Consider the following 27,840-nt stretch of genomic DNA (forward strand, 5'->3'; position numbering starts at 1 on the left):
CTTCCTTCCTTCCTTCCTTCCTTCCCTCCCTCCCTCCTTCCTTCCTTCCTTCGTTAATTCCTTTCATTTTGTGCAAAGAGCATGCCTGGCTAAGGACAGAGAGTGAACAAAACATTCTCCTTATTGACTGGATAGAGACAAGAAATAGCTACCTCCTTGTGTTTCCTTTTTTGGAACATACAACAGTTGACCACAAGAAAAGCAATGATCAGGCAATGGGAGAAGTGTACGTACTTTGTAAAAGATCATTAAATACAGGACTTAAGGGGTGTTGAAAATTAGTAGCTATCAATGTGTATGTCATTCTAATACATGGTTAGACTTGATGTATGCTTTATGAGCTAGGTGATTGATAGTTAATAATCCATTAACCAGAACTTAGTTATGGCCAAAAGGCTTGAGGGATAGACAACCATAATACAAAGACAAAATTGTATTCAATATTCAAGTTGAAGCACTCAACTGAAATGACTATGGAATTAGAATTTTAATTCAGAGTTATCTTTCCTAAAGTGATCCCAGATATAAATACAGTGGACTTGGATCACCTCAGAGAAGGAGTATTTTCACTGTTTTTTTTTTTTCAGCTGTAATTGCACAGTGAAATTCTATTATTATTGGCCAGCATAAATCTAACCCTCACAATGGGACATAGACACCCGGGACTCTTTCATGCTTGTATTTTGAATGTGGGGACTTATGAACTCTCTCACAATATTATCTATGTTGACGGATCACACACACACATACACACTCAAGGGAACTTTCACTTCTCCTATAGTTAAAAGATCCCATCAGAATATAGAAGAGCTTTCAGGTTAGAAAATTGGTGGGTCTGTGACCAGCAATTACAGAAGGGAAAGAAATATAATCAGATCCTGGTGTGCAGATTGTGTTCTCAGCTTGCAAATTCCCTCTTTCCGGTGTTTTAACTTTCAAAGGCCCAGGGTAGTTTTGAGGCAATCCTCTTATAAATGTACAAATTGTAATGATTATAGGAACAAGTTGTAATTGTTTCTAGCAAGTTTTTAAGAGTCTTTGATGTTATGATTAGTGTTTTATATGTTAATATATTGATAGGGGTGCTTATTTGCTTGCTCCCTTGTATGCTTTCATGGTTTCTAGGTTCAATGAGCAAACACATCTTTGATCTCAGTAGGTCTATTTGGTTTAAAAAAAAAAAAAAAAGAAAGCTGAAAGAAATGAAACATGAGAAGCAAAAGGTTTTGCAATATTCACGGCAAAGTGAGACTGGGGGCTTCACTGTGAGAACACCAAGCTAGAGCCTGAAACTTAGAGGAAAACACAGAAGTCCACGAGGCCCACACTTCACCTCCCAAACCCCAGCACACATTCCTGCCTCAATGGTAGTTGTCTCACGATGTGTCATGGCATCCTTTTGTAGCCAGAAGAGGTTGGCTAGGCTGTGGTCACGCTGAGTGAATCAAAGGCAACACTCTGCAAGCCGTCAGGCACCCTCTTGCCCGTTAGCCTCATACCCTTCGCAAAGCACCACGGGATAGCACTTGGTCTTTGTAAAGATTTCATTTTCAACCCCCCTCTCATTCTGTGTGATTTCTGGAATCTGATGCAAGGTAATGCCCCTGAAGCTTGCCTCTGAACAAAAATGGCGAAATTTCAAAAGGAATACAATCTTTGGTCAGTAATACCCAAGATGGGAATCTGAGATTTCCTAAAGCCAGGCAGCTATCCATAGGAGTAAGAGTAAAGGAAACAGACACCAACCGAACCGCTCACACATGACCCTTAGGAAAGGGTCACAGCACTAAGTAGTGAACATAGTGGTCACTCTTCTTATTTATGTTGCACACAATAAAAATCAGTAAAACTTCCCTGAAAACACAGACTAGAGAGCGTCATGAGTGAACGGGAAGCAAGAGGCTCAAGTTCTACCTGGTCCTTGATCTCATTCCTCGGGAGCAAGGTCGCGGTATTCGGATTTCTGTGCCGCTAAAGAGACAGGGAAAAGGATCACGCGGTTACCTTTGCTGTACACAATGCAGTTGTTCTTGCTGTCCTCCACGCCTTGGCAAGTCACGTCCAGAAGCCACTTGGGACCAGCAGTCAGCACCATGGGGACCTGAGCCTTCGTCTTCTGCAGAATGACAACAAACAGATGCCATTTGCTCTTGTTGATCAAAAACTCGAATGGTAACTCTACAGAGTTACCATTTAAACATTTAAACATACAACTAAATCGCCCTAGCCGTAACCCAAGGCCTTGTTCCCCTGCTCCGTTGTATCTCTTGAAGATGGCAGGAGCCCTCCAAGGTTTTACTACTTTCACTAATCGTGAAGGGTGGAATTATCCCCCTCCCCCAATGATATTGGATCAGATCTCCTCCATTAGGCCGATCTCTTGCGGCTCTGAGTTATCAAGAGAATGCAGGTGACTTTCATCACAGAGCAGAGTGTGTGGAAGTGAACTTTAGACACACTGGGCTTCATTATGAACAGGATCTTACTATTTCGTGAAACAGACAGGAAAGAATTTAGAGAATCAGTATCCATTTCAAAGCTCTACCCTGAGTGACATTTGTATTAGAGTCTGAGCTTTTTTGGAATGAATAATGAAATCTACCCAGCCACCCTGACTAAAGTGTGGATATGCAGTCTGACTATCGCCGCAATAACAATGATGCTAATGACCCACCAGGAACTGTCTCCAGAAAACTGTAAAAGAGCAGCCCTGAAAAAATCAAGTACAGAGAGACAAGCCATGAGCTACCCTTTGCCCCAAATAAACAGGAAGAGAGGCCAGGGTTACCATTCTAAAAGAACATACCAAAGAGGGGTAAATCTAATTCTCATAAGATTCAACACTTTTGGGAGCTTGGCACCCAAATTATTTACCTTTAAAACCCATTTGATAAATTTACATGCCAGGAGCTCAACTGAGGAGCAAGTGAGAACCTCTCAGCCAGACGGCGCTTCCCGGGTGAGTTACAGTAAACTGGCATTCAGACTTATCATTCGACAGCCCGTGTTCTGTGTATCAAATATCAGGAAACCACAACACAGAGAACAATACAAGGGTCTCGAGGTAATTTCTGAACTGCATTTTCACCTAGATATGATTCTGCCAGAGAAATCTCAGTTATCCTGGGACTTTCTCACATGTTATGCGCTATCGTGAATTCCCCAAATCGACGTTCACAAGTAGTCCCCGGAGGATTTCTGTGTACCCTGGCAACTGCAGACCTCACAGGAATCTGGAAAACCCATTTCACTCCCTCCACAACAGCAAGGATGGCGTTCAACATACCAATCGATTGGTAACGGCAAAGCCATGTTCAAAACTGTAGGTGAAACAGAGGCCTCCTCAATTTGTTAAGTAACGGTCGAGTCAGGCAAGGCAATGACTATAGAACAAAGTGTAGATAAGAATTCAACCGTGAAGGATAAATTTAAAGCCAGTCTGAAATGTTAGCTAGATCAGGAATGTGTAAGGGTTTTGGTAGCTTAGAATGTCCAGGCATCCCTACTCAGCAATGTGGGTCCCACCTTTCTTTAAAAATCTCATACTATGCACAGCTGGTCTCTTTATGGCACTAATAACCCTTTTAATAGTTTCCTTCCCCCAAAACACAACCTGCCTCAGTATCCTTCTTGAACACCAAACCTGAGGCTTTTCCATCATGAAAAGTCTACGGGAAATCTTAGTAGAAGGTAAATAAGTCAGTTGCCTATACCCTGACCTTGTACGCACATCACTAATGGAAACAGAATGATGCAAATTTGGTAATACTTTTAGGATGCAAAATCTGAGTCTTTTTGGATTAAAGATCCAGGTGAAGATGCCAGATGCTTAAAAAAAATATGGAAAGGATCATGATATACTGTCGCCCATAAACTGAAAATTGTCTGCTGTGAGACAATTGTCTGTACCCTTGTATTATTTTCATAAAACACCGATTTGCCAGTAGCCAGGCAGAAAGAGGAGGTGGGGCAATGAGAACAAGAGAATTCTGGGAAGAAGAAAGTCTAAGTCTTCAGTTGGCACCCAGGTGCAGAGGAAGCAAGATGAGGATGCCTAGCTGATGAAGGTACCAAGCCACGTGGTTAACACAGACAAGAATTATGGGCTAATGTAAGATGTAAGAATTAATTAATAAGAAGCTGAGCTACTAGGCCGGCCAGTTTATAATTAATGTAGAACTCTGTGTATTTCATTGGGAATGAACGATTGCAGGAAGAGGCAGGACAGAAATCCCAGTCAATAGGAGTCATTTAAAAACAAGGAGGGGGGAATGTCTGTCCTGGAGATTCTCACAGGATTACCAGAGGCAACTTCCAGGAAGAGTGTGGAGTTACTGGGATCCTGTGGATAAATGTTGAACAATATGTGAGAAAACAGTGTGCAGGACACTCAGTCCTGGAACTCTGTGGTTTACGTTCTTAAGAAGATCTTTAGAACTTTCCTGAGTGTGTACAAATCCCTGAAAGAGAGGGCTAGCTTTCGTCATCACAACCATCCTGATGGGCTTCTTACTTAGCAATAGAAAGCTGAAAGGAATGTATTTGGAAAGGCTTGGAACAGCTGCAAGGATGTTACACCTCAGTGAAAACCTTTTGTGATTAGTTCTCTAAGAAGGCACAGCCAATGGAAACAGTTGCACAGATGGAACATGGAGGGTAGTGTGATCTGTGCTGTGTATACAGACAGTGTGTTACACACTTGCTCTGTCTTACTTACAGACAAGGACACCAAACCTGAATGATCAAGTAATTTCATAAAGGTCAAATACTTGATAGAGAGTGGTGATGGTGTCTTTGGTGTTTTGGTCCCCAAAATCGTCAATCTAAGTGACATCGAGCATCCTGATTTTTCTGGAATTGAGGGTTTCTGAGGGACAAGGATGGTAGGGTCTTCCTAACTGCTACTGCTATTGGAACACTATCCAGTTTCTACATCTACTTAGTACCTGCTGCATGTGGACTGGTAAGCACTTCACCTGAATAATGCTTTGCTTTGGCTTTTTACTACTTCAACATCAGATAATTATACCCCGCTCTCCACTATTTTGCCTCTAAACAAGCTAAGATTTAAGAGATGACTTTGTGACTCAAGCAAAAATAGTGGATGAATATCATTTCTGAATGATGAGTTAAGAACTGTATATCTTAAGACGTTGGTAAACATATATCATGCTTCAGCATGGGCAGGAATTGATTTAAGAAACTGGACCAAAATAAAAACAATTTCTTCTACTCTATACCAGCAAGGAAAAAGCAAGAGTATGAAAAGGTCTAGCTGAAAGCTATACCGAAGCTGTGACGTAAATAATAAATAGATAAAAACTATCGTGGGAACAGTTATTACGGTTTTGAGAAGGTGAGCCGATTTCTGCCTGAAGAAACCAACTTTTGGGGAGATTGACTGCCTTCAAAGAAGATTACAAAGTGTGAGAAGGAAAGAGTTATCCAGGATTATATGAAATGGACACTTCAGAAAAATCCATGTATAGAAAATAGCAATAAAATCCACCTTGATCATTAGGCTCATTTCCTCATGTCTCACTCTAGGATGAGAATTCATAGAAATTCTGGAGTTTTAGACACTTTAAACTTCATGGAGTTTAACTTTCTGGCTTCTTAAATGAGGGATGTAAGGGAAAATATTTATTAGCACACAAAGTGTACAGGTGACAAAACAGACTGGAAAAAAAAAGTGAGTGCTTGTGAAAGGTGTAGCAGCTAGGGAAATGGTCTTGAAGAAACCATACTCTGAGGCCTCAGACCTTGGGAATATGTTTGTTACCTTCTTTGGCAAAGATGCAGTTAAATATTTAGTACCAGGAGAGGGCAAATCGTCCAAAATTGTGCAAATAATCTCATAGGAGTCCCTGAAAAGTGGAAAGGGAAGTCAAAAGTGTGAAACAGATTCTCAGATGCTGGGCTTGATGGTTCGAACTTGCAATCCCAACACTCCAAAGGCTACAGGGGTATTGCTGTGAACCACCAGACACCCTGGGCCACACAGTGTATTCCAGACTGGCCTGAGCTTTAGAGTTTGATCCTGTAACAAGAAAACAAGCAAAAGGATTTCACTTGCAATTGTTGCACCTGCTTTTTTTGTTTGTTTGTTTGTTTGTTTTTGCACTTGGACCTGTCTTTATTTTGAAAGCAATAGAAATCATTAGATTGTGTGTGCGTGTGTGTGTGCGTGTGTGTGTGTGTGTGTGTGTGTGTGTGTGTGCGTTTTCCTCCTTGAGGTGGGAAAATAAGAAGATTCTCCTCAGACAGGAGTCAGCTGGGGCTGGGAGTGAGCGCCCCAGTGGGAGAAGGGGACTGGGAAGAGGGGCTTCCTAGAGCATGGATAGCAAAGGTGCTGGGATTCTCCAGGGCTCAGCGCGCTGAGGATCTGTGCCCGGGGCTGCAGCTGCGGACGCTAAAGGCTCAATCCGGCTCATGAAGGCAACTTGGATCAGGTGTCTGAAAAGAGCTAAGAGAGGAAGGCTGAATTATTCGGACATCTGTGTAAGGGAGAAGGCTTTTTGTTCGGGGGAGACACTGTTTGCTTTGCTTTTCTGTTGTTGCAGCAAGTCAGACCGGCTTTTAAAGATGAGGAAGTAAAATAGGTCACAAAAATAAACAAATAAATAAATGGATAATAAATGAGTAAATAAGGTAGCTCTGTCCTCCGTTCACAGGAAGAGCCAGTCACTGACATCTCATACCCTAAAACACTACAGCTGGGGAAGATCCAGCCTTCAGGACATGGACTCTTTCCTAGAACCTCCAAGAATAAACCTATCTGCTGGACACCTGAGACCTGTATTGGATTTCTGACCTCCATAATTATAAAATGATAATTTGAGATTTGCAGCCTCTTTTGGTGGTAGTTTATTTAAACAGTAAAATCAAGTAAGGGAAAAAAAAAAACACATTCAGATTTACTGAACTGTGGTTTTTAAAAATGTCAAAATTCCCTCCTCAAATTCATTCAAAGTAATAAAATACTTGTTTCTTAGGTGGAACAATGCTACAGGATGTTCCTGTTTCAAAATGACACTAAATACCTGATGGTGCTTGCATCGTTCTTGCTTCTAGACTTAGGTTTATACGAACATGTCTGGTATCTTTGACTTGGCTGTTGCTGTTTGTTTAAAGTCAAGGTGAGGGAGAAAATGATGTACTTGGGAATCTTTACCCATGCTGCTGGTGGGTCGCCTGGCTGCAAAGCCACCTTAGTACTTTAAACTTTAGAATGCATATCTCCAAAATGGACATTCTTTTATTGTTGTTATTTTTGCTTTTTTTTTTTTAAATTTGAGACAGGTTTTCTCTGTACAGCCTTGGATTTTCTGTAACTTGCTCTGTAGATTATGCTGACCTCGAACTCACAGAGTTCTGTCTGTCTCTGCCATCTGAGTTCTAGAATTAAAGGCATGCACCACCACTACTGCCTGGCTCAAAATGTGCATTCTATTCTAATTTTTTAGTATGTAAAAGAGCTAGCACAATGCTCAATACTATATTTAGAGACATGCCAATCATTTACTAAATGTCTAGATTAATAAATGAACTAAAATGTCAAAAGAATTTCCTGAATCCCCATATTTTGAGGGTTGGTAGTATCTGCAGTGGTTAGCATAGAGGTCAGGACAGAACTTCCGGGTTGTCCCATTTAAGCATTGAAATAGCCAATGCTAGTATTCAATAATAATACTATTCAAAAATATTATTCCACAATTTCCACCTTTCTATGTTGTAGAGTCTTCTAAAAGCTACAGCCCGGCGAGACTTTGCTGGACCACTGGAAGTGGATAAACGTGGATTGGTGGCACACATATGGAGGCTTGGCACCTGGAGACTGAGGCAGAATATCTTGGAGATGGAGGATAGTCTGATTCTACACCATGAGCTCTTGTCTCCAAAAATAAAAATTAAGAAAACCAAAAAAACCAAAAGTCCAACCAAACGAACAAAAAGAAAACAACGAAGAGTAGAGTAAGAAGAGGGGGTGCAGGAGGAAGGACAGAATAGCAGTAGGAGGAGGGGGAAGAAGAGGAGGAAGAGAAAGAAGACGAGGAGGAGGATCAACATTATTTCCATATAGTACAGAGCCTGCCAAGCAATGGCGTTTACCACTGTCCCTTGCTTTTGCCCAAGTTTTCAAGTAGACACTTATGAGAGGAACCTGAAGATGGTGGAGAACCCAGAGCATGAAAAAAAGGAGTGACTTTCAAAGGATCATGATGCTTTTAATCTTAAGGAAGCTTAGTTTTTCCTAATTTAATTTCATTTATTTTAGTTTCCACGTTGAAATACCCATGGAGATGGAGATTTGTCACTTAAAGTTTGTGCTTTATTTGTCGCTCTTTTAGTAATAATCGAAGGCACATAAAAGGAGCCATCATTTTCAGTTAAACTGGATTGCAAAAGAACTGTACACTTTTTGAGGCTCCACACTGTAGTTTAAAAAAAAAAGACCCTGCACTTCTAGACACAGTTTGAACCCAGAGTTTCACGTTTAGACAGCTCACAACTAGACAAACTTGACAAGGACAAAATGGGTCATACGTGTCACTTCTTAGGAATAATTAGACTCATCTAATGTGGATAAAAGAGGTCAGACTGGCATCCTCTGCTCACTAACCTTTGGAGTCACTGGACCGACAAAGGAGGTAGCCTTCAATAAATGTTTATAGTCGAGCCAAAAGGTTAATGGAGATAAAAGTAGGCAGCCCAAAGGTAAAGAATAGAGGAGAATTCTAACCCAAGAGACTGATGACGTAATGCTGCCTTAGGGATTCCAAATTTTGCTGGAAAACTTTGTTGAGTGTTTCCAGAATAAGAGCTAGAAGATCTAGAAGCCACAGGAAGGGGTTGTGTACAAGAAGATCCAAACCCCCTTGAGAAAGGATTGCAACTGGTGCTTGATGGAAATTGTCTGGGAAACATGTGAAAACACAATTATAATATCTTATGCCTTTGCTACTAGATAAAGGTTGATGGCTATGAAAATTATCTTGGTGCTGTTTCCATAGCTATGTAGTTAGTAAAAAGATATGAAGCCTGTCTGACAATATTCTATCTTAATGATTGATGCCTTTTACTATTCTCTCAATGATATATTTGATATTAGGCATAGAAAAATTTCAAAATTAAAACAGATATTAAATATATAGTAAAATCAGAAACACTCAGGGCTACACAGAGAGACACACAAATTCACTCACATAAAGAGAAAGAGAGAGAGAAACTTCATACTTTGTATTCGGCATTAGGAAATTGAATGACACACCCATCACCAACATCTCAACTCAATTGTTCTCAAATCTAATAAAAATTATGATACTGTATAAGGTTTCCTCTTTTACTACCACACAAGATTTTTTCATAGTAAAAATTTCAGTTCATACATATACATTCAAGTAATTCTCCACATTGGAAGTTGATTACACTCAATCTTACACTAATGGGAACACTTAACCACTCTCCATCTTTTTTACTGTATGACCTTTCTAAAGACAATGCATTTGAATTTTAAGAAGCAGCAATCTGTTCAGTGGGAGCAAATAACTTAAAATTCTTCATAAAAAGTTCCAATTCAAGGCTTTATAGAATTATATTTTCTGTAATTTTAGACATGTTGCATAGCCCCCAAAATTTTCAAAAAAAACCATAAAATTTAGAATTTTAAAGACAAAATTTGTGAATGTCTGTACTTAATGCTATGAAAGTAGGACTTGAATGACTGTGTGTGTGTGTGTATGTGCGTGTGTGTGTGCGTGTGTGTGTGTGTGCGCGCGTGTGTGTGCGTGTGTGTGCGTGTGTGTGTGCGTGTGTGTGTGCATGCGTGCGTGTGTGTGTGCGTTCGTGCGTGTGTGTGTGTGTGCATGCGTGTATGTGTGCTGGGGGAGGGTGCATATGCTTAGGAGAAGAGGGATAATCATTTAAACACATCTCTAATAACATTTCCAAACTAATACCAAAGTGAATGATATTACCTACATTTGCTGTTTGGCAAATAACAAACCAACTTCATAAAATATATTAAACTTGTACTGCCTGGAAAATTGTGGTGCTCTAAGTATTTTTCAAACCTCAGCCAAAAGAACCCAAAGGTACTCTGAAATTAGATGATACAAGTGTCGGGCAAAGAAGAAAGACATTTGTGATGTTCTGTTAAATTCATTGCAGTATTCTGCTAGGTGAGGAGAGAGGAATTTCATGAAGGTATCATTATAATCCCATCTTTCTTGAGTAGGACTCTATAAAATATCTGCTATGGATACCAGGAGAGTAGAATTCCAGAGGATTTCTCCTAAGAAAGCATCTTCACAATGACTGTGGGATGTGGGATGTCAACCATGACAAGAGACCTTAAAAAAAAAATCAGCGTAGAATAAAAGATAGAATCCTTGCCTACTATATCCATATGCTGTATGTCAGTTTATCTCTAAGCACCAACAGTTTAAGTAATTGTTATCACTTATGGTACATTTTGCTTGCTTTCTCTTAACCCAACCCACTGCCTAAATCTAGAAATTTCAGACCAAAAAATAATGGTCCCATTCAAAGCAAAACACAGATAATTCTATGCATGAGGGTTATTTAAAGTAAACTGCTTCCAAATAAGAATAACCATTCGGCGATGAATAGACAGTGTGGGCTGAAACCATCAGCTCTAAAAATAGAAAAAATTTCACTTTTTCAAGTGGGGAAAAAAATCACCAAATTAATAACCCCTAGAATATCCAGATAAATATTCTGCTTTCATTTTCAGAAAGAATGAAGTAATGCTTCTTTCTTTCTGCCAACTCCAGTCCCACAGTCTCATCTGTCCCTCACATCAACTTGGCTCGGAATAGGAGTGCCTCCCTGCAAGCTGGCAGCCATTAGCTTCACCCTTTTGATTTTATGTGTCTCTGGGAGTCACGGAGTGCTTAAGGAGTGTTGTTTTGCTTCTGGCAGAGTTTCTGGGCTTGTACCTAATGCAATCTGCAAAAGAGTGTCAGAGCTGAAACCCCGAGAAGGAAGAAGGAAAAAAAAGAAAATCCAAAACAACAAATTGCTCTCCAGTAGCCTTCCTTTTAGGAGACTGTCACAAAAACTATGGCAGGGGTCAGGAGCACGTGAGCCTCGGTGCCAGCTATGCGACCTGAAGCCAGCCACTTAACCTCTGGAGGTCTCTACTTTTTTTCTGCGTAAGATGATCTCATAATGTCCTTACAGCTTGTTAATACTGTCCTTAAGAGACATTTGCTATAGAATTTCCTCCCAAGCCAAACTCACATTCTGAGTGTGCCCTGGAAGATGCATACGGAAACCCAACCCCACTGAGCTTCGACATGCTGAAGAAAACGTCATTCTTGCTGGCGAAGAAATAAATAAATAATGGAATCTATCTTAATTAAATGTTATATGTTTTGAGCCTATTCATAGAAAGTAATGTGGTCAAAATAAAGGTATTTTGAAGACTAGAAAGTATATGAACTAGATGTATATTCACATTTAACTATCATCGGCCTATTTAGGTTAAAAAACTTAGTGTTGATTCTGTTCAGTCATCTATCTTTGAGTCTCATTGAAAGGCCTAGTGTACTGGAGAGAATAAATATCCTGCTCAAAGCTACCATATTGAGAGGTATGCATATTGATATTGAGAGTTATACAACCCTCAAGACAAAAAAAAAGAAGTAGTCTACCACACATGTAATTAATTTTATGGCTTCATTATTGTTGTTAGTATAATTGTTGTTAGTATTATTGTTGTTAGTATTTTTGTTGTTAGTATTATTGTTGTTAGTATTTTTGTTGTTAGTATTATTGTTGTTAGTATTTTTGTTGTTAGTACTTTCGTTGCTGTTGTTGGTTTGTCACCCTAGCTAACTCTCAACCCACTTCTTCCTCTTTCCCTCCTTCCTCCACCCACCTCCACTTCTATAATTTCCTTACCTGAATTCATGGCTTTTTGGTTTGGTTTTGTTTGTGTGTACCTGGGTGGTCTTGTGAATGGAGCTATCCATGGAGCCCGGTGAGTACCCTAGTACCTAGACAACTGATAATTATGGTGCCCCCTTCCAATCGTCATCAGATGCTCACGCTCAGCAGCACAAGGTATGGTCACGTAAACCCTGAGCCCCATCCATGAGTGACTATTCAGAGGACCTGTCTTCTACAGGTCCAGGCAAAACAATTGCAGCTGCTTTGAGATCTAGATTCCACTGGCTGAATCCCAGTCTAGAGGATGGGATTTTGTTGCCTTCCTCCCTGTCTTCTGGATTTTATTATCTTTGTTTCATTTTCTCCAGTGCCCCGTGAGTATTGGGGGTGGGGAGGGTAATACAATGATTTGTTTAGACCTAAGCCCTTATCTGCAACCTATTCTTAGCATTTGGGGCAGTCATAAGGGAGAAAGGGGTCTCAATATAATAATACTAAAGCTGGAATAAGCAAATATATTCTTCTCTTAATTACTAATATTTCTGATGTGTATCTTTACATCTATTATCTTAGACTAATATTAGCTTACTGTATTCAGAACTTAAAAATTTCTGATGTCATAATTAAGTTAATGAAAAAGTCTGTATTAAAATAAACATGGAAATGAGAAAAGTGAGTCTCCTCCTTGGTAAAATGCGTCAATATTGAAGTTAGAACTAAGTATTATATTAGTTACAGTTTATTTCAGAAAGGTATACTCCACCCCCACCCCACCCCCGCAAAACATTATTGTCACGTTATTTAAATTCTGGTTCAGAAAGAGCTCAGCAACAATGTCAGAGTATTAGGACAGTTGAGCAAAGCTTATGCTAATCCTATGAAAATTTGTTTACAAGAGTGTTACAAAGGGGTCAAGTATCTAAAAGGCTTTGGTGGTGAAGGAGGTTTTGAATAAGTTTGCCTAACCAACACATGTGGAAGGACTTTTGTAAAGCTGTTCTTTAGGAACAAGGGTCCATCTCACTGAGGTGGGTTACCTTTCTTTCCCTCTTGAAGATGTAGGAGCAGGACACTAACAAACTCTAGCGCTCCATGCCTCTAACACCCAGACGCTGTTTGGCATGCTTGTCCATGCCTGGGGAGATGGAATGGCATGCTGTGAAGTCAAATGAGGTTCATCTTTGTCAATGCTGCATCTGGATCAATTTTTGTAATGTGATATTTCTTTGTTTTTGCTAATTTTCAGTGACATGATTTTTCTAATGAAGAGCAAAGAATAAACATGGATTTTTAAAGAAGTAATTTATTAGTAAGATGTTGGGCATATGAGTCTCAGCCATATGAGGCAAACTTTAGTAAGTCTTCTTCAATTCTCTTTCCTTTATCTCCTCCCTCCCCGTCCCTCCCTCCCCTGTCCCTCCCTCCCCTGTCCCTCCCTCCTTCCCTCTCTAATCTGCCAGCCCCTGCTTTCTCATCTCCTTTCTGCTCTTCTTTCCCCTTTCCTTCCTTGGCTGCTGTTTCTTTTCTTTTTTCCTTTTTGAGACAAGGTCTTACTTACTATGTAGCCTAGCCAGCCCTTGAACTTGGAGATGTTTTGGCCTCAGCCTCCCAAGTGCTTGGATTAGATGTATGCAATATCACACCCTGTCTTTAGCCTATCGTGTTCTCTTAAACACTAACAGCTGTGAATAGAAGCATCCACGTATATGCTAGATAGTGAGTTTAAATTGGGTTAAAGTGACAAACTATGGCATCGATTACAGTCTAAGGTTTGAGTACCAATATCAGTGTTTTGATGGTTGTCAGTTACATGCAAGTTAACTTAACATCTGGAAGACATTTGTTTGCATTGTCTAAATGTGGTTTTTGCAATGTCAATAATAGAACATTATGTGTAAATTCATTTAAACTAGTAATAGTCCAACACGACTAGCTTTGTCCTTATTTCAACTGTTTCTATTTTGAGAAGGCTACACTGTTCAGTTATTTGAAAAATCATTTTGGGCTTTTATGAAAATTACTTGTGGTCATCTCATGTGAAGAAGTCTACTAACAAACTCTGCACAGAAAACTTCAAGAATGGATAGGCAGATGACTTATGCTTCCCCTAGATGCTCACAATATATTAACAATAATACTTAAGTAGCACTCACATAGATTACTTAAATCAATATTAATAATCAAGATAATTATATTCGAGCCTATGATTGATACACTTGGAAACTGCAATGCATAGTCCATGACCCATGATGAAATGGCAGTATACTCACAAAGGAGAAATGATTGCTAGTCTATGTTAGGGATAGAGTGGTGTTTAATGATAGTTATGGGGCTAACTTTAGAGTTTGGCTAAACACATTCAGATTTCTCATGTGTAGCAATGAAATACCATAAAACATGGCCCGTGTTTTTATAGTTATATCTCAAATCTAATCATAATGATCTTTCAAGATGCATATTAGGAGTTTAGCTATGCATCTCGTCTATTAAATACCAGCTTATTGCTTCTCAGCCTTTTGCTATGATCAACTCTATCAATTTATGCCTCTACTCTGCTGGAGAATTTTCCCCTAGATGTTTGCAGATCCTGCCAAGATGGTAATCAATATTAACCACTACAATAGCCAGATGAATATGCATGTTTTAAATATATGTTCATTAACTAATTTAATACACTTTGCTAATTAAGGATTCAAAGGTGACTTAATTGTCTTTGGGAGGCAAATGACTGACTGAATACCATTTGCACATCAACTCAGGCAGTGTGTGACTTTGTAGAAATTACTAAGAATTCATTCAATTGTTTAATTGATTGGTTTATGGGTTTGGAGAGAAAGCTCAAGAGTTAAGAACACTTGCAGGTCTTGCAGAAGATCTAGGTTCATTTCCTAGCATCCCCACCACTGGCTCACGACTGTCTGTAACTCCAGTTTTGTAAGTTCTGTAGCCCTCCTCTAGTCTTCATGGGCACCGTGCATGCAAGCGATGCCCATGTATATACAGAGGCAATCACACATACACATAACATGAAAATCTAAATTACAAAACTATTTGTGGTACAGGGTTATTTTTAAAAGCAAATGAATTCACACATGTAATATATACTACTGGGCTTGTATGTCCCCGTATGAGTTCACACATGTAATGTGTACTAACAGTACTGGGTTTGTATGTCCCTGTAAACATTCAGCTTATGCTTCTACTTATTATTAAAGAAATATGTTTTCTCAAATGTTTAGAATTCCCGGTAAAAGAGTAATTCTGGCTAACTCAAAAGTTACAAATTTCCCTAATGTATGATTTATTTTCTTGCATTTATTAAGCAGCAACAAGGTGTTAAAATTTTGCGTGCTATATTGTGTCTAAACTGATTATTTTTGCAATTCTATAAAATACCTTTATATCTATTTTATAGATAAATATGCAGAGTCTAAAAAGCTAAATAACGTAGCCAAGTACTCATTGCTAGACAGTCTTTAACCATGAATTGTCCTCTGTTTTCTTCTTAGTAATCTATAGGAAGTTGAATTCTCCCCACAGTGTGAGGGCACAGAGGGTCTTCCTAGGAAGTGTGTTTAATATCGGTTCTTCCTGCTCATGCAAGCTAGCTTAAACGATCTTCCACGAGCCACTGGTTAACAGTTTCTGTTTTACATTATGCATGATGTCTTGCTGTACTTTGTAGAAACTAATTGCATGGCGCCTCATTAATAATCTTCAGGGTTTCTTGAGCTGTGAAATTTATAGCTTTTGTGGTGAATTATTTCTCACATTTGCACAGTTTGGGGTCTTGGAAGTCTAGTTGAGATGCTAAATAGCAGCACTAGGCTTCAAGTAAGAGGAACAGACCTAACATGATCTACTTAGTGATATAAAATATAAAAATGGGTAATACCTTGGAATATTGTGTTTTCATGACTTTAGGCATTTTTAGACTTGTAGAGATGATTGTATCTTACACCAGATTAAAAAAAACAACCTTTATAAGCATGTCCATTCATAATCAGAACTCATGATGAGAACCAGGATGAGATGAGGTTCAAGATACGAAACTGCACTGTTTACACAAGAATACACACAGAATAACATTCTTCCCTGGTGTGCAATTGTTGCTTCACAAACATGGGTGACTTCACCTAACCTCTGATAAGGTATCTGAGTAGTTTGAGCAGAGGACAGTCTAGGCAGCCCTTGGTAGTGCAGGCTGCTTCCTTTCTTCAGAACATTTGGATATACTGCTTATCTGCCTAGGTATTCAGTACTTGATGAGATGGCTTTTTAACATAGATTGGACTAAAACCCCTGCAGGACAAAATGTAAATTTAATCTGGAAAGTCAAAAGGATCCCTCAATGAGAAGCATTGGGTAGAAATAAAGTAGATATGAAAAAATTGTGCCAAGGTTGTTCTTTTGACTAACTATTGAAAGCAAAATGTTCAACTATAATTTAGATATTAGTCATTGAATGCACAAACAGCATGTTGCTGGGATGTAGTGAAAATCATGACGGTAAGAAGGAGGAATCTTGGTTCATGCCCTTGTAAACTTTGTGGAGAAACAGCACTGGAGCCTAAGAGGCAGCTCGTTTGAATCTGAAGTCAGCTTTCCAGCTTGGCTGCACGGGGTGTGATTTGGGCAGGCAAGTGTAGCTCTCGGAGCATCAGCTCTCTTCTTGATGTCCTAAGGACTCATTGGGGGTGAATGTTAAATTCAACAACAAAAATACAAAGTGCTTCTTATGTTTATTGTGGGCCTTAACTTGAGGAATGGGGCAACATTTGAGAAAATTATCGAATGCCTGCCAGAAGTTCTATGGATGATTTGGTTACCAAACAAGAAGAAAGCCAACTTGGACCATGTGTCACCTTTTCACAGAATAAGATCTAATAGCTATTGAACTTATATCACCCAATATCAACAGAATATCGTATAATAGACAAAAAGTGTCCGAGTTTTGCCACTTGGTCCTTCATCTATTTACTGTATTAGTTGAAGCTAAGAAATACTCTTCATCATTGTTATGTCAATGACATAAACTTGATGACCCTTCTATGTTAGTGGAATAATAACTTGCATTATAAAAAACTTTATTTAATAAAAAGTGTTTTCTTTAGTCTAAATTTCATAGTTGTGTTTTCCTTTTTACCTTATGCATTAAAGCACAAAAATATATCTATTATTAATGATAAGAGGTATTATGTAACAACTATACTATATAATGTTTACATTAGGTTAACTACATATATATATATATCCTTGAACAAGTAATCATTTCCTTATTCTAAAGTCTTTCAATATTCTCTCAACTAAGCTTTAGAAATTTATAGATAATCTTTCTCACAGTCACATACAATGCAATAATTCCCTTCTTACTTCTGCCTATAGTTTTATTAGCAATCCTGAGACCTAAATTCTGCTTTGTAAGGCATTAGGGAAGTAGCAAGAATAAAGTTCTGGTTATTGCATTCTTAATTCTTCTAATTCTCCACTTTGAACTCTAACTCAAGAGTTCTTTATGTAGTAAGTCTATTTTGAATATATGATTTTGTGTTATATTGTATGCTAACATATAATGTCTTAAAGGTGATTATCTTAATCAGATGTACTTATTTAATGTTTTTCTTGTCTCCTTTGTTACCTGCAACAAAATAAAAGAAGTCTAAATCAAAGAACAGTCTTCAATTGCTAAGAAGACTGTGATTTTTTCCCTAAAGTGTCATTGCTTCATGTCATTTCTACAATTTTTATGAGATCTGTGCCTTCACTAAACCTGAGCTTCGTTCTAAGTGTCTGTAAGTGGTTGAATTCCCTGAGCCACAATGGATGAGTTCTCTGAACAAATTATGAATGAAGGAACAAGGGCTCTTCAATGGTTTGGGCTACTTCTGACCCTAGGATTCTCTTCTTGGCCTTTGTAGGAGGAGCTCATCAATCAGACAGGTCCAGGCTGTTCAGGCGGCCTTCTCAAACTTTGCTCCTTTTCTTGATGTTAAATACAAATTCATGGTGTCCTTCAACATGTACAAAATTAAATAAACAGAGTGGTGTTATATATAAATGGCACAAGAGTGCTTTGCTTCGTAGGAACAAAGGTGGAATCCCTCTAGAAACCACACCCATTTCTGTTGACTCCTTCATGGGACTTTTACACATTTGAGAATCATGAAAATGTATCTCTAATTCACACTGACATAACTCAATTCTGTGTGAAAGAAAAATACAGCAACAACAACAAAATTTAGAAGTTTGCTTTGCCCCATTTTGTATACAGGGCAAAATGATGTGTGTGTGTGTGTGTGTGTGTGTGTGTATGTGTGTGTGTGTGTACATGAACTTGTTTGTATGTACTATTTGTGGGTAAAATATCCCATATCGATGAAGACTGAAACTTAAGCACATATTTTCATGACTAAGTCAAATGCTCTTTTCTAATACCCAAGACTTTTACGGTATTTGAGGAAGACCTATTTCTCAACGAAATCTGTACTACAACCCTTTTGCTGCCACAGAAAGGACGGCCTCAAGATAGCCACTGGATGAATATGTTCCAAGTTTTGATAAGGACACAACATAGAGAAACTCCCTTTTTTCCCTCAGATCACACTGTTCAACAACATGTGGAAGAATGTTTGATAATTTTGCACTAGACTAATTTAAGCAATGCTAAAGTAAACCTAATGATAAGGCCAGTTGATAGTTAAGTCTCACCCATGAAAAATGACGGTATCTTCATTTATAATATAGAATGCTAAACGTGGAGTATACATAAACTGAAGAATTTTTTAATCCCTCTCATTTAACTAGTGTGAATAGACTAAACACTTAAAAAAAAAAACTATCTGGTAGCTTTCTCCCCCCTGTCTTAAAAGTAAAGATGAAGAGACGGAGGTGAAAGGGCAGGGAGGGAAACTCCGCGGTAAAAAGAAGAGTCCAGCCCTGGGACTGGCGCACAGACACCCAGTGTTCCAATAAGACTCAACAAACAGCTCTGATGTGAATCTAAGTGATGGGAAACAGCCTGTAGCTCCTAGATAGCTGCTTCACACTACTCCCGAACTAAGCCTGCACAGGTAACAGCATGAATGCATAATTCTAATTATGCGTTAGAGTATGCATAATGATCTGAAAATCGGGAAACAAAGAGACAGCATTAGAATTCTTCAGCGGTTTTCAAGATACTGTGACATCATACAAAATGTGACTGGGATGTTTAAGGAGGGGTGGGTCCCTGAAAGTTTTATATGAAATGTGAAAACTTCAGAAAATTATTGACGAATTACTATTGCATTAAAAAAAAAAAACTCTTTTTAGGAAATCCGTAAAAAGAATTAAGTCAAAGACATGCAAATCCTTCAAGACATGGGTTGAAAATGCTTTTGAATGCTCATGTTTAGAAGATCTAGTCTGAAAGACCTGAGTAATTATTAAGTAACATGTTGCACCTTTGTTACTTATCTCGTAGGATAATGAATGCCCCTGCAGTTAATTGTGTAGGAAATAAATGGAAGATCTGTGCTGGCACAGGTGGACTAAGGGCCAGGCTGCAGATCATTAATGGCTAGCAGTGACCATCTTTTTCAACTACAAGTTTCCAAAGACTTAGTCACAGAAATCTTACCCCATGTCTCCAGCTCGGTTCAACTTTGCAAGGCAAAGCTAGACTTCTAGCTGGAAGCTGAAATCCCCTCCCATCTTAAAAAAAAAAAAAAATCATGTCTTCTTACTTCTATTTTGGATGCAACTTTCTCTTCTATTTCTCAAGCAATATGATTTGAGATTCTGGAACCCTAATCTGTTCCCATGGTACTATTTTTATTGCTTGGACATGGAATGTGTCCAAGTTCGGCTCATTCCTTCCACAGTCTGGAGCTGAGTACCCTGATCTGTAGTGAAGAGGTAAGCCTGGAGACATGTGACCACTGCGAGAATAGAGTCCATGCACAGGTCAGGTAGACAGGATACTTGTCTCAATTAGGCATATCAGACATCTAGGACTTGTTCTATCTGCTTCCTAGCCCTACCTCCCAGCAAAATCTATAGAAACCATTCAGCATGGTTCTCTTCCAAAACTGTTTTCTTATTTTTCTCAAAATCCAGCTTTATTCTTTCTTTACCTAAAGCCCTTACATTTTTGGTTAGAGGTTAGAATCCATTAGTTTTTGATGCGATTATTTCATTATTTACTCCAGTAATGATTGATATTGTTTATAGCCATCTTCCCTAGTGATCTTTTATGCTTTCTATGACTCCTCTTCCCTTCCATCCAACCGCTTACCTTCAATCACCTTTCTTTGCCTTCTCTCCTAGTCTACCTTATATCTCTTAAATAAACTGAAGGCTAGCATAAGCAAATCAATCCATCAAAACATCATGTGCAAGTCATACGTGGTAAAAGCGAAAGGTGGTAAAATCCACAACAGAGCAGGAACTTTCAAGATGTCTGAAAATTTTAGGTTGTGGATGATTTGTTGAGGAAATGAAAACTCCCTAGCCAACCAACAGCTCAGCAGAAGGATTAAGAGAACTAATTACAACATCCATTTGGATGTTGAGGAAGGAGTTTTGAGATGGGGGTGGTGGGCTGGCGTGTCAAAGCAGTAGGTGATAATCCAAGTTTACTCCATGACTTTAGTAGATGGGAAAATGAGCCTTTGTCTACTGTTTTTGGTTGCTTGTTTTATTTTAATTTTTGAGATATAGTCTCATGTAGCCCAGGCTAGCCTCACTTGGTGGATAGTTCAAGGATAACCACCACAGGAATGTTCAGATTATAGGCTTGTCCCACAACACACAACTTAGTAGTGCTGGGGCTTAAACTCAGAGCTGCATATGTGCTGGGCAGGTATTCAGCTAGTGAGCCACAATCCTAGCCAAAATTGATACTTAAACAAAAAAACTTTTCTATTTTGTTTCATGAGAATGGTCTTATTTGATTTTGCTGTAGCTTTTGGCAATCTCTCTCTCTCTCTCTCTCTCTCTCTCTCTCTCTCTCTCTCTCTCTCTCTCTCTCTCTGTCTCCTTTTACAAGATCCAGGCTCACATGCTAAAATGTTACAATTAGACAGTTTCTCTGCATAGTGACTCAGCAGAAAGGAAGATGAAAGGAGACAAGGAAGTTCTCAGACTGTCCAATAAAGAGCCAAGTTTAGATATATTATTAGACATTAAAACATGTTTCACATACTAGCCAAATACTTATGGACTGTTTTTGTCAACAATCTGGTTTTATTTTTCAGTATTGATTGGTATGACATCATTATAACAACACTACTAGATGACTATATTGAAGATGTTCTTTACTTAAACCAGAATAAAATAGTGTGAAATGAGTCATACTTAGAAATGAACTCTCCAAGTTCATTGGAAAAAACACACTTAGAACTCAAATACATGTTATTTACCAAGCACTTCACAAAACATAGGCTGCAGACCCCTCAAGGCTCTTCAACATTTATGGGTATTTATTTCTCAATTTGATGTCTTCATTTAGAATCTAGCATAGGGGGCTGGAGAGATGGCTCAGACGGTAAGAGCACTGGCTGCTCTTCCAGAGGTCCCGAGTTCAATTCCCAGCAACCACATGGTGGCTCACAACCATCTGTAATGAGACCTGGTGCCTTCCTTGCCAGCAGTACATTGTATGCTTAATAAATAAATCTTCAAAATAAATAAATAAATAAAAATAGAATCTAGCATAACATGTATGAAAATAAATGCACTTTCACCATGTGCAGTGGAAAGAGATCTTTTCCGGTGACAAAATTCTCATTTGAAATACAGTAAATAGAGTATGTTAGTTTATTTATGCTAGTATTCCTCAACTTTCAGCTTTTAATCCTTTAAAAAACCTTGAACCTACTGATTATCTTTCTTTATAAAATATTATTTAAAGTGAGCAAAGAGCTGGCACAGTCCCGACATCATGAAAGGCCGGCTCCCAAGGTTAGATGACAAGGAGGTTATTAATCTCATAATCTACTGTAAATTACACATAAATCCCTGTGTCCACGAATAAGGGCTTTGTGTTAAGGGACTAGAGAAAGAATGTTTCCACATTCTCCTGATCATAAGGAAAATTGTGATGTGATTTAACTTCTGATTTCCCCATCTCTATTCCTTACTTTTAGATCCTCAAATTATCAATTATTCTACATGATTTTTGGAGTTTATGTGTCTCAACTCCCCTACAACACAGACAGCTAATTTAAGAATAATTCTGGAATCTTACAGAGTATTCGTGAAACAAGGTGGTTTGCTCAGTCTTCCCTCTCCTCTCCTCTCCTCTCCTCTCCTCTCCTCTCCTCTCCTCTCCTCCCCTCCTCTCTCCTCTTGTTCCGCTCCGCCCTCCTCAGTTTTTTGAGACAGTTATTCTTTATGTAGCTCACACTGCTCTGGAACTCAGCCCTCCAGCCTCATTTTTGGAGCGCTAGGATTATAAGCATCAACTCTTATACCTGGCTGCCACTTTTGTCTCCTATTTACTATAAGGCCTATGCACACATACACACATTTCTGCAGTGGATTAGCTTCCAGGAACAATGGAATTCAAGTGCCATTAATGAATGAAGGCCTGCCCTGCTACTTACATGTCTCTAATTATAAGATTAATTTTTTGCTTTCAAAATGTTTCTCATCATTTCTCTAACCCTGAACACATACTCTCTAACACCTTCCTAGTTTTTGTATGCTTGTTCATTTTATTCATAAGTATGTCCAGTGGCTCTTTTGGCTAAATATCAGATACAGGAGATATGTGGAGGGTAGTTTTAATATAGCAAGCAAAAGTGAGTCAGAAATTGTCTATAAATATTGTATGAACTGTGTAGCCCCAGAGGCCGCTACTCTGACTTTTGAGACGCCGTGGATAGGCTCACTGGTCAGCAGGGTACTACTTGGAACCACAACGAACCCACCAACTGTGGACTTCCTGCTTCAAAGAATGTTTTCTGAAAGCGCTGAACTCGGAAAGCTCTCCATGTCTCCTGGCCGTGTCTCCTGGCCTCACCGTGTAGCGCTTGTCAGTAATTGGCAGCAGCTGCTCCAGACAGGCCAGGCCCCGGCAAACAGACTGGATGCCTCTCTCTGCCCTTAGGGAATCTGCTTCTCCAGGTGAGGCTTGGGGCCATGGGCAGAGCAGTGTGTCAAGTTTGTTTTCTTGTTTTTTGAACAGTAGTATAAATGAAGGATTTCAACCTGTTTAGCAACACTAGCCCTTCTTTCAGATATTCTGAAAGCACTTACTTTTGTATATGATTTAGTTTTGCATTTGTGAGCAAAAAAAAATGACTATCACTGGATATTCAGTATACACATATGGGTTTTTGAGAGCTTGGCCTAATCTGAGATAAAACCGAAATTGATATCTGATTTTTCATAATATTACAAGTCAGGTTTTATATATAAAATTCTGGTTCACTCTACTTATTTTCACTAAAAGTTTAAGCAAAAATGTTGGCTTTCATCTACTGTTGCTTCTCTGGAAGCCCTGTAGCACCAAGGTTCAAACTCAACCATTTCCCTGAGCCTCAGACCAGCAGTGACGTCATTTTCTAGGTTTTGCTCTTCTTTGCAATATTATAAAAATGAATCTTATTCTGTTTTTAATCATAAGCCTTATCCATCAATCAAGGCAGATATATAATAAGCTAAGCTACTCTGTAAATCTAAACATTCTCCACAAATGGGAAAGATACAGTCTGGGCTCTCTGATTGTTACTCAGGCGACTATCTAAAATGAAAATCTGATTAACCCTTTGGCTGCTCAGAACTACCCATGTACCACGGTAGGCTGACTTCCCTGAACTTATCTCTCCCTTTTTCCCCTTAAGAAATTCATAATTGCATTGCTCCACAGCAGTTGAGCCCGGGTTATGTTATCTGAGGCCGAGAGGGCTGTGACGGGTGGCTGTCCCATATGGACAGCCGAGTGGGGAGGCTCATGTGAAAACCGACATCAAAACAGACGTTAAAACAGAGGGCACAGATTTCCCACTTATTTTCGGCATCAGTTTGATGAAATCCCTGACAACATTTATGGATTTCTACTCAATAAATATCAGAATACCACGGTATTTTCCTTTCTCTTCAGAAATAATTTGACAGTAAGAGCTGTATGTTTCCCAAACATATTTTGCTCAACTCTTTTTGAATGACATTAGCAACTGTTAGAGTTTGCTAGGCAGGATAATATTTCAAAGCCTTATGCAGAATTTTAGCCAAGAATAAAATATCAATCAGGCGGTGTCTACTTGCTTTAGCAGAATACAAAGAAGGAAGATCAACAGCCAGGAGGGAGCACACACACTTCCATGTAATTTTCACAATGGGAGGCTGTTCGCTACTAATTCATTAATAATTAGATTTAGAAAACAACTATAATAAAATCATGCTAAGTAATCTCTGCGTTTTTGCACAATTCGTGCTCAGGCTTCCTTAACACTCCCACTGCCTCCACCCTCCACCCTTGCTAAGCCTCTCCAGGAGGAAGTCCTTGTGGTTTTCACATAGCTTCTCCACTATGTGAAAAACAAATACACCATTTGTTTTTCCTTAAATGAGGCCTCATCTGTCTCTTCCGCTCTGGGTAGGACACTCAGTCCCTTCATCCGGGCTTCCCTCCCTGCCCCTGTCTTTAGCTCAAACCCATTCCTTCCTTCAGACTTAGTACAGCTTCCATTGCCCTGAGGAAGCATTTTCCCAATTAACCTCTCTCCCTTAGTTCGTGCTTTTATGTCCTCTCAGAATATAATTGTGCTATGCTGTTTTCTACTTGTTGATTCATTGCTGATAATTGCTTCTCTCCTCCTGCTCTGTGGTTGAATGTATTGCGCTGACTCTATTTTGGTTGGTTACTATTATTCCACATGCTGCCGTCTTTCTGGTGTGGCCTTTAATTTTTTTTATCATTTCAGAGGAAGTGCCAGTGTACTCCATGCTGGAGAGGTTTAGATTTTTTTTAATTAAAAATCATCTTTATTTGCAGTGTGTGTGTGTGTGTGTGTGTGTGAGTGTTCCTGGAAGTGTCTTGGTATGTGGTTGTTGATGTCAGAAGACAACTTTGTGAAGGTGATTTTCTTTATCGGTCCTTCTACAGGTTCCGGCTTGCATGGCAGCCAAGTTTACTTGTCTGTCTAAGTTTTGTAGTTATTCATACTGAATGTTGCAAAGAAACAACACTGCAAGCAAGTGATTCTTAAAGCTGCACCACCAGCTCATGGTCAGTCTGTCTTCCCCTCCTTTCCTTGATGAATTGTCATCCCTTCTTCTTGATGTCATACTTAATGTGTCTAAACTGAAACTCAGCTCCTTCAAATAAACAAACAAAACAGTATTCTTTGAAATATTTTGTTGTTTATCTAGTGCTTCTAACCCGCGAGTTCTTAACCCACGGCATCACACAGAAAAATTCAAGAATATTTGCTGCGCAACTCATTTCCACTTAGAACTGCATGCTTGCTCATCATACACAGTATGTCTCTATTATCAGGATTAGTAATAAATTCAACATGTTCAGAAGTGCAAAAGGACACAGACTAGGCAGCAATCACAAACGACAATAAAAATCAAAATATATAATCAACTACGTATTCAATAAATATTCACTATAAATAATTAAGATGACATTTAAATAATCATTTTAAATGTTAAGGTGTAAAAACATCGTAGCTAGTTACAGACTCAAATAGGCGCAGGAACATAAACATGGGCTGCGCTAACAGAAGAGTGAGTGGTTCATTTTGAGGCACCAGCCACCTGACAAAAAGTTCTGTGCTTTAAAAGATGGCAAGGAACGCTATCTGCTGCCACAAATAGGTGGCGGGACACTTGAATTTAACTCTTACAGTGCCTGTCTCCATGAAGACATTGGAATAGGAGTTCTTAAAAGTGGTTTTGTCTTGCAGAGGTGTATGGACCTAAACGTAACCCATTAACGGAGGATGACAGATAGGGTGTGAGAGTGGGGTGTTCTGAGACCTCAGGGTCTTCTGCTGTTGCTGCCCTCACCTCGGAGCCATCAGTCAGTCAAGGAGATAAAATTCCTTACTTACTTACTTGCCACCCATAAACTGAGTTTCATGCTAAAAGGTTCAGATTTTCTTAGTGTAATTTCATGTATCAATCAATGAGAGGAAAGAAGAGCCTTATGAAAGAGGATTTAGAACTCTAAAATATGCTATTAAGCCAATAAAATAAATTTATAGAAAAAAAATTCGAAGAGCTGACCAAAGGGAAAAAGAGGGTGAATATCCATAAAGAACTGGAAGACAATATGAAAATATGAATCTCGAAGGGTGGGGAAACCCCGCTAGCTTTAAGAGACATAGTGTAGGGTTATGAAGGGAATGGCTTACTCATTCCTAGAACTGTATAGCTCTGAATAATTTGGAGGGGATTGTCACCAGGTGAACACAAGAATTTGCCTCCTTTCTACCGAAAAATAAGCAAAACTGACACAAAGCACAAGCTGAGTATTAGCAGAAGTAGCTCTAATTAGATGTGTGCCCAGCACCCGTCGCCTTCTTTGCAAGTTTGGGTTGAACTCCGTTTCTTGGTTCTCAAATTCTAGAAGCTGTCCATACTGAGAAGAATCCACAGGTGAGACACTGGTGGAATCAGAGGTGAGCCCGGGTCAAAGTAACACTGCAACACCCAAATACAGGGTCTGAACACATCACCGTTTTAAGGATAATGGCTCAAACTAATACCGCAACACCCAAATACAGGGTCTGAACATGTCACTGTTTAAGGATAACAACTAGGAAAGATGTAGCTGTATGAAGGATGGACTTCCATCTACTTTTCTGGGAAATAAGGGACACAGGGAAATCAGCATTTATAGACCTCTACAGACACCATGATACTATGACCCTTAGTTATTTCCCACAGTCACGCGTTCAGCAAGTGTTTGTGGTGTATACATTATGTTTTGGTGAAATGCTAGTGAAACACAAGAATCTTGTCCTTGTAAAGCTGTTGCCATAGTGAGGGAAAAAACAAAACATGGACACTAAATATGACATGATTTTATATAGGAAAAGATATACAGGAGCAAAAATGTGCACACATGCGTGTTTGTGCATGCGTGAAGTCACGGTATATTTTGTATGTATTCACGTACATATTGAGAGCAAATGTTGGATGTCTCACTCTGTCCCTCCCCACTTGATTCATTTATTTACCTGTTTTCAGGACAGGCTCTCTCACACAACCTGGAGCTCATTCATTCCAATCTATTAGCTTTGCAAGCTCCGGGGATCCCTCTCTGTCCACGTCACCAGCATTAGAATTATAAGTGCAAGCTGCTGTATTGAGTTTTATGTGGGTACTGGGGATCCAGATTCCAGTCCTGTAGCTTACATGACAAGCACCTCACAGGCTAAGCCATTTCTCCTCAGCTGTCCTTTACACAATGTTTATAAGAAGGAGGTCCCGCAGCAGAGCAGAAACCTGGGCTTAATTCTGATTGAAACCTGGGAATGGGAGGTGGAGATCTGCAGGTGCATTCCTAAAGACAGAGTGAACAAGACATTCTGATGCCCAAAGGTGGGATCCTTCAGCACACTCTCTAAGGTGAACGAGATGGCCATGCTGAAGAAGCAGGGTAAAGACTGGAGATGGGCTTAAGACAATCCAGAACTTGACAGATCTTCTCCACTCTGCAAAGACGGCTTTGAGTTTTACTCTGTGTATGAGCATGAATCACCCGGTGCTCTGGGGCTAACGTGAGCTACATGTTATCATCATGCCACTCTGGCTGCCATGTGATCAGTCAGCTGACCTATGAACCACAGGAAATTAGCTAATGGGTTGTCAGTGAGACATGGTGACCAGAACCAGGACAACAACTCCAGTAGTTAACGGGAGGTGATGAGATTTGAAGGCAAAATTTGTTGTCTCGTTGGATGTAACGTGACTCAACAAGGG

The 27,840-nt window shown here is 39.3% G+C and overlaps 1 protein-coding gene across 1 annotated transcript in view; it reads right to left on the minus strand.

Moving 5' to 3' along the window:
• The window catches only part of Zfpm2 (zinc finger protein, FOG family member 2), a 306,341-nt gene that overhangs the window by 143,420 nt on the left and 135,081 nt on the right, over positions 1-27,840 (minus strand). The window contains exon 4 of the mRNA XM_005367522.2: positions 2,005-2,116. Within this exon, the coding sequence (XP_005367579.2) occupies positions 2,005-2,116 (112 nt within the window). The remainder of the gene's footprint in view (positions 1-2,004; positions 2,117-27,840) is intronic.

This window comes from Microtus ochrogaster, unplaced genomic scaffold, assembly GCF_000317375.1.
Source record: "Microtus ochrogaster isolate Prairie Vole_2 unplaced genomic scaffold, MicOch1.0 UNK19, whole genome shotgun sequence".
In the NCBI taxonomy this organism is placed as follows: domain Eukaryota; kingdom Metazoa; phylum Chordata; class Mammalia; order Rodentia; family Cricetidae; genus Microtus; species Microtus ochrogaster.